The sequence below is a fragment of the Macrobrachium nipponense genome, chromosome 39 (genome assembly GCF_015104395.2).
Source record: "Macrobrachium nipponense isolate FS-2020 chromosome 39, ASM1510439v2, whole genome shotgun sequence".
NCBI lineage: Eukaryota > Metazoa > Arthropoda > Malacostraca > Decapoda > Palaemonidae > Macrobrachium > Macrobrachium nipponense.
The window spans coordinates 39236171-39243657 of NC_061099.1; the positions used below are offsets into that span (position 1 = coordinate 39236171).

The following is a 7487-nucleotide window of genomic DNA, read 5'->3' on the forward strand; positions in this document are numbered from 1 at the left end:
GACCAACGGCTTTATACGTGACTTCCGAACCACGTCGAGAGTGAACTTCTGTCACCAGAAATACAAGTCTCTCGCTCCTCAATGAAATGCCCGAGAATCGAACTCGCGGCCACCGAGGTGGCAGGTGAAGACCATACCGATCACGCCACTGAGGCGCTCACAATTAATATGCAACTTGAAGCAGCTTCTCGTCATGAAACAGCAATATCTCCAGTGGATAGATTAAAGTAATTATTCATACAAAAATGGGGGAAAATAAAACCACTCACAATTTTCAAAAGTTTCAATTCACAGTAACCAGGAATGAAACGAAAGCTGGAAAATCTTGAATAGTAATTGACAATGACAGCGATTTTGTAGAAATAATTTAGCATTTTGGGGGTTAAAACTATAAGGATTAAAGTTAAAATAAAATTTTTAAAAAACATTTTTTTTAAGTAAATTGTATTTTTCCTAACTATACAAACCTGAGGCCCTTTACATTATAAAGTAATTCCTAATGTAAACGACAGAGGGCTTGTATATCGTGTAGGAACAAATGACAATATTTGAAAGTAAATTGTATGTTTCCTAAATATACAAACCTGAGGTCCTTTACATTAGGAAATATACTTTCTAGTGTAAGGGATCGGGCGTTTGTATATCGTGTAGGAACTAATGATAGTTAAGACATTATGTGGAAAGACAGACGAGTAACGCAAAGTGTTATCGTCTTTAAAATCATTATGTTTTTATAATTCGGTTTCGGGATAGTGTATCAAATCGAAAATCTGCCAAAACCAGAATCAGCTTTAATTCAAAGCAACGTCTTTTCTTCAAGTGTTACAAAATCACGTAGATTACGCAACAAATCTTTTCAGTAATTTCGTAAAATACAAAATGACCAATTGCCATAGCTTAAAGTATACGTAGCTTAACTACTGATTATCATATGAATTCATATTTAAGAAAATATCGTCAGAGAAAAAAAATTAAATCGGAGGGGGTCTTATCAGAAAAATACCCTTTTACACTTAGTATTTTAAAAAAAAGAAGTTTCAAAAAATTTATTAGCCTTTAAACATTCGATGGTATTATTCTGTAACCAACTGAAAATGATAACGCAATAATTCACTCCTCATTGAATATCATAACAGTATTGGCAAAGCTTTACTGATATAGGTCGCATAAAAGGAATGTAGTTTCACAATGAATATTCTTGAGTGAGAACTTTATTATTCATATCCGCCAAAACAAACTTATATTAAACCCTAACCTTCCTCGGCTAACCAGACTGGAAATAGCTCAGATTCTGATCAGCAACAATCCAATAAGCAACGAAAAAAAAAAAACACTTAACAACCCCTTACCAAATAATCCAAACACGACCAGGCGAACCATTCAACAGGCGTAATTTTTGTTGATTAAAATAGATACTCAAAAGAGCAGGCTGAGATCCGTTTGGTACAGACTGCGAGCCTTACTCAAGTCGTTCAAGATGTTTTTAATCATCTTATCAATACTATAGAGTCATTAGATTTTGTAGAATGAAATTTGGGAACATTTTCTTCATCATTGAGCACTTTGTTATGGCGACTACGTCTCTCGTAGGACATGCTACAAGATGGTGCATCCGCAACCCTGCGTCTCCTCGGCCGTCACTGAAGTCAAGATGGCCTCGTCGAAGATATTCTTTAGTCCTTCTCTTGTCAGAGCGGAGCACTCCATGTAAGCTACTGCCTTCACCTCCCGGCTGAGTCTTCGCCCATCCAGACACCTGATGAAACCCAGATCGTCTTCAGAGTAGCGAGCGCTCCTCCGGAGGTCCGTTTTCGTCCCGACCAGCACGTAAGGGGTGTCGGGACAGTACTTCTTCACTTCGGGAATCCACTAGAAAGGAAATTGGTCTGTCAATACTCTCTCATTATTGGCTTTCGGTTCTAAACGTGTCATAGCTGGTCGCCAGGTAGACCAACTCTCCGATACTGGTTTGAATTTAGTTTCTACATGATCAGTAATACTGTTTTATTGATCGATTGATTATGAAAAAATTTAGGTCTTGCAGACCGAGCGCCGGAAACTCATCAGGATTATTCAGCGCCCTCGTGAAAATTAATATAAATCAATATAATAAATCATGAATAAGTGAATGATACCAGTGTTCATCTATCCAGAAAATTAAAAATTAACAGTTCTAACTTACCACATTTTTAACGTTCTGGAAGGAATTCATATTATTCACAGAGAAGCATACGAGAACAACATCAGTGTCTGGGTATGTCAGTGGCCTTATCCGGTCGAAGTTCTCATGACCAGCAGTGTCAAACAAGTTTATTTTGAATGGTTCTCCATTGATCAGTACGTTAGCAATGAAGTTATCAAATATCTGTGGAATAGAGAAAGTGAAAATTTTTATGAAGAATCCTTTTTATAGGAGAATTGTCAGCATTTTGCCAAGTCCATTGATGGTAAATATTGAAACTGACAATGCCACAGGGCTGGTATCTCTCGCCATTTTTCTTGAGCGTCCAATAATGTAAGAAAGGACATAACCATCACTTTGGTTCTACTTTTCTTAAGAATATCAGCTGTTAATACTGACTAACATATATTGTAAGGCTGCTGACTAACATATATTTTAGGACTGATGCCTTAACATATATTGTAAGGCTGCTGACAAACATATATTGAGGCGCTGTTACTTGCCATTTCCCAAAATATTCAGTCCCAAGCTTAATATAGCATTAAGTGGGGGTAAAACTCAAATGCACAATAAACCTACTCCAATTTACACAGACCCGTATGAATGTACCTGTACTGAGGTTTAAGTTAAAACCAAAGAAAGCTTTAGTCTACTTACCGTAGGGGCGTAGGCAGTTGGAAAAGTATTTTGCGTATAGCTCATCACCAGACTTGTTTTGCCCACGGCTCCATCTCCAACCACTACGATTTTTATAGCCCTCTCCACTGAATGTTTGCTCCACACTTTGCATAATTCAAGTTTCATTTCTTGACAACTGGAGTAAATGTTCTTTCTGAGAAGTATTATAACCTAAAATAATAAAATTAGCAGTCATGGTAAATGTGCTATAACACGTGATCTTGAACTATAGTAGATTCACAGCAACCGTGTATTTGATGCCTAGGCCAGTCCCTTACGACGTTCCTGATTGGTTGTTGATAAGCCAATCACAGGGCTGGAAACTCTTACTCTCTCAAGAGTTCACATGGGTAGGATCTATGTTCCACCTCTCCTGATGGTTAAGTCTTTCAAAACTATCCCTCAGAAGTGTTGGAACATACATCCAGCCTATGTGAACTCTCTCGAGAGTGAGAGTTTCCAGTCCTGTGATTGGTTTCTCAACGGCCAATCAGGAGCGTCGTAAGGGACTGACCTAGACATCAAATGCACGGTTGATGTGAATCTACTATGGTTATTTTTTATTGAAATGGTTGAAGCTTTACTGGATAGTCAGCATAAAGTCAATTATAGTCTTCTAAGTATGCTATATAATCCACTTAAAGGATTCATAGGAATGCAGAAGCTTATTGAAAATTTAAAAAAAAAAATTTTCTTAGGCAGAGATTAAATTATGTGAGGTGGTTTGTATTAATTTTGTATGGGGAAAAATTTAAGAAAAGTGATACAAACGAATTTTTGTGTTTGTTAAATATCTTGATTGCTGAAAAGTAAATATTGCCTTTGAAAAAATGGAAAGGCAAGGGAAATAATGATGTAGTTAGCAGGTTATACTTAATCCAAGTTCTTGTGTTCAACATCTTAATTGCTAAAAAGTAAATATTGTATTTTTGTAGACTTTAAATAAAAGTTTGAAAAAATTGAAAGGAAAGAGAAAGAATAATGTAGTTAGCAGGTTGTACTTCATCCAAATGTATTTTTATCCTTTTTATTATATATACTTTTGAACGACATACTTCCAAATGATCTGGGTCAGCTGGGATGGTTGATGAAGCCCTTGTGCGCTTGGAAAACATGCATGGTTAGAAACTATAGTACAGAATTCAAATTCCTTTTTGTATGAACATTAAGTAAAGGAGTAACACAGGGAATAGTGTTAGGACCAAAACTATATTATAATGGATATTTAGAACCGATTTGTTAAATTCACTGCAAAGACCCGGATGTAGTATTTCAAGCTCCGTGGGTGATATATCATTTTCACATATCCATCAAAAAAATGAAGGATACAAATTCCAAAACAAATGTATTTCTAAAAACACTTTTTTTCTGTTGATGGGAAAGGAAATTATGTTCAGGAACCTTGTTGAGGTTCAAGTGAATATTAACAATAATATGGTTCTTTCAGGTGATGAACACTAAGCTCACTAAGTCATAAAGAGCTCTCCACAAGTACCTAGGAACACAGAAACAAGAATGAGGAAGTAATTGGCCATAAATATCCATCAGCTAGGGTTGGACTGAATGATTCCAGCACTGACTGCCTGCTATTTATACAAGAGAGAATTCCTGGAAAAATACTTCTGGCTTTTGAAGAAGTTATTGGCCATGAATATCCATCAGCTAGGGTTGGACTGACTGATTCCAGCACAAACTGACTGCCATTTATACAAGGGACATTTCCTGGAAAAAATACTTCTGGCTTTTGAGGAAGTTATTGGCCATGAATATCTATCAGCCAAGGTTGTACTGAATGATTCCAGCACTGACTGACTGCCATTTATACAAGAGACATTTCCTGGAAAAAATACTTCTGGCTTTTGAGGAAGTTATTGGCCATGAATATCCATCAGCTAGGGTTGTACTGAATGAGGATTCCAGGACTGACTGACTGCCATTTATACAAGAGCGACCATTTATACAAGAGAGACTTCTTGGAAAAAATACTTCTGGCTTTTGGGTGCAACCTTTGAATTTCCTGACAGGGTTTAAGTTCGTGCCACAGTTCCAGGAAAGAAAAAGATTTATCAAAATTCTCAAGTAGAGAAAAATGCAAAAGGTATAGAATTATACTTTTATGTACTTTGTGATTCTGTGTCTAGCATAGTTTTCCGAAGATATAAGCAGCAAACCCAAGCATTTTTTTTATCTTAAGTTTTCTTTTGCTATAAGGCAGCACGTAAGGAAACTAAACTAAATACCTCCGGAAAATTCATAGGAGCGAATTATCTCAAACAAAACACAACTTTTGAATAACAATCCCTGACCCGTGACAAGGGCAGGTGTTAGGAACAGGTCAATCACAAAAAAAGAAAAAATCAAAATGCAAATTTGCACACTACGCTCTGTATGGTAATTATGGTCAATCATATAAGTTCATGGATGTCTCCGGGAATAAAACTGAATTCCATCCAACCCCTTTCTGGACAACGGGTCTGTATAGTGACGTAAGACGGGCACACACACCGAGTTAGGTAGTTGAACATTTTTTGGCCAGTTTCGCACTCCCAGACACCTGTCATCCAGAAAGGGGTGCAATGGAAATCTCTCTCATCAAACACCCGGACATCCATGAATATATTATATAAGTGACTGTAAACAGTAGGGTTCGTTGATGCACCCCTTCGGTCATAAACTACGATGTTTTTGTCATCAGCAACTAAACTAATATTTGAAGTAGTCATACTGGATCTCACTGGGTCCCCCACTGGGTCCTTCTGGTTAGGCCAAATTTGTCTGTTTTAGTTCAGTTTTCTGAGTCTTCCATACGGTCTCTTACTGTACTTCACTTCTCGCTTTCCAGTTAAGAAAAAAAGCTTTTCGTCGACCATTAAGTTAAAAAAAAAAAAAAAAAAAAAAAAAAAAAAAAAAAAAAAACAAAAAAAAAAAAAAAAGGAGACTAAACGGGTCTCGTAGAACAAAATAATCGAGGAAATGGATCAGTTTCAATTGTTATTTCTCAAGAGAATTAATTCTCTTTACAGTTCACTTTCCAGTTAAGAAAAATAAGCTTTTCGTCGACCCGTAAGTTAAAAAATGCGACTAAATGGGTCTCGTAGAACAAAATAACCTTAGAAATTGATAAGCTTCAATTGTTATTTCTCAGAAAATTAAATTCTCTTTAAATTTTGTTTTTTCTTAATTTCAATGGGCACTGGAGATTCCCAAAAGTACATCTACCAAAAAGTACATAGTGCATCCACAGATCCACATCTGCTATCGTCATACGTGGACACAGAAGAAGCACAGTTTGTAATAACGGAAATGGGTGATTACGTTACGGCACAAAAATCCGTCGACCTATGGATTTCACCTACGCGATTTTCACCTAAATTTTTCTTCCTATTTCAAGAGGACGAAAGAAAACGAAACCACATGGAAAAATCGCTTATGCAATGTACCAAACTGAACGTACCTTTTTCTTTGTAAAGGTAGAACTTGTCATCAGTGTTGAAGAGCAGGTGTAGGGAAGAGCTCCAGCCACAGCCAGGAATCCAATGGTAATTATTTCACCATCTTCCGTCCTTTACAAAAATGAAAGTAAACATTGAAACAAAAGGCCATTAAGCTCGAGGTTAACAACCATTAGACTCGTTTCGTATTTCTTGTTAACTGTCGGAAACAAAAAAGGTAAATATATACGTTCTGCTTAAAGGTAATTAGTACTCCTTTTCATTATACCTTTTCACGCTCATCGTACTTCAGGATATATCAACAATGGTTAGCAGTGAAAAAAATGACTTATGTATAAATATAAAACAACACAATTTCGCTGTTCTAAATTTGTGGCTTTTACAAGCGCGACTTTTTATTTTTTAATTCGCGAATAATAAGCTGCAAAAATAGTTGAAGATCGAAGTCACTCCATACCTTGGCTATTACTTGTTCCTAAAATATAAGGGTATAGTAAATCCAATATTGAAGGACACATGTGTGTCTTAATATTTAATATTTCCCAATGTATCTATGTATCTATCCATCTTATATATATATATAGATATATATTATATAAGATATATATATATATATATATATATATTATACACTATAGCATCGAGCTTCAAGTACCCTTTAATATCCAATTCACTCTACCTCTGAATTAAAATATTTTCGTATGTGTTAACCGAAGGGAATTTTTTATTTGATAATAATTTCGCCCTCTGTCCTTTAATATCCAATTCCGAGGTAGAGCGAATTGGATATTAAAGGACATTTCTAGCTCGATGAATGTATATGGATCACGGTGATGTGATAATATTCATATATATATATACATATAATATATATATATATATATATATTATATATATATATATATATATATATATATATATATATATATGGTGTGTGTGTGTGTGTGTGTGCGTGCGTGCGCGCGTTCTTATGATAGGTCTGGAAGATCAGAGTGAGTCATATAATATTATGCCGCCTGCTTACGTGCCGATGACGTTTAAGCTACATATTCGTCTCTGTATTGGGTATACTATATAGCCATTTTTTTTTCATATTAATGTTTTTTTCAGTAGAGGCGACAGTATTGTGACCGTTAGTGAAGAAATAGGAAAAAAATATTGCAATTAAATTTGAG

At 35.7% G+C, this 7487-nt stretch overlaps 1 protein-coding gene across 1 annotated transcript; it reads right to left on the minus strand.

Annotated features, from left to right (window-relative positions):
- Nucleotides 1-339: 339 nt before the first annotated feature.
- LOC135210557 (ras-related protein ced-10-like) lies at nucleotides 340-6411 on the minus strand. Its single transcript, XM_064243418.1, has 4 exons — nucleotides 6315-6411; nucleotides 2840-3031; nucleotides 2183-2365; nucleotides 340-1869 (listed from the first exon to the last, which is right to left on the minus strand). The coding sequence occupies exons 1-4, from the start codon at nucleotides 6342-6344 to the stop codon at nucleotides 1597-1599; spliced, it is 678 nt and encodes a 225-aa protein (XP_064099488.1). The 5' UTR covers nucleotides 6345-6411; the 3' UTR covers nucleotides 340-1596.
- Between the last annotated feature and the right edge of the window lie 1076 nt (nucleotides 6412-7487).

Excerpts from the sequence above, each read along its gene's own strand:
- LOC135210557 (XM_064243418.1), bottom strand. The coding sequence starts at position 6,344 with ATGACAAGTTCTACCTTTACAAAGAAAAAG. Across the intron at positions 3,032-6,314 it reads CTACCTTTACAAAGAAAAAG|GTTATAATACTTCTCAGAAA; the intron begins GTACGTTCAGTT and ends TTATTATTTTAG. Across the intron at positions 1,870-2,182 it reads TCCAGAACGTTAAAAATGTG|TGGATTCCCGAAGTGAAGAA; the intron begins GTAAGTTAGAAC and ends TTTCCTTTCTAG.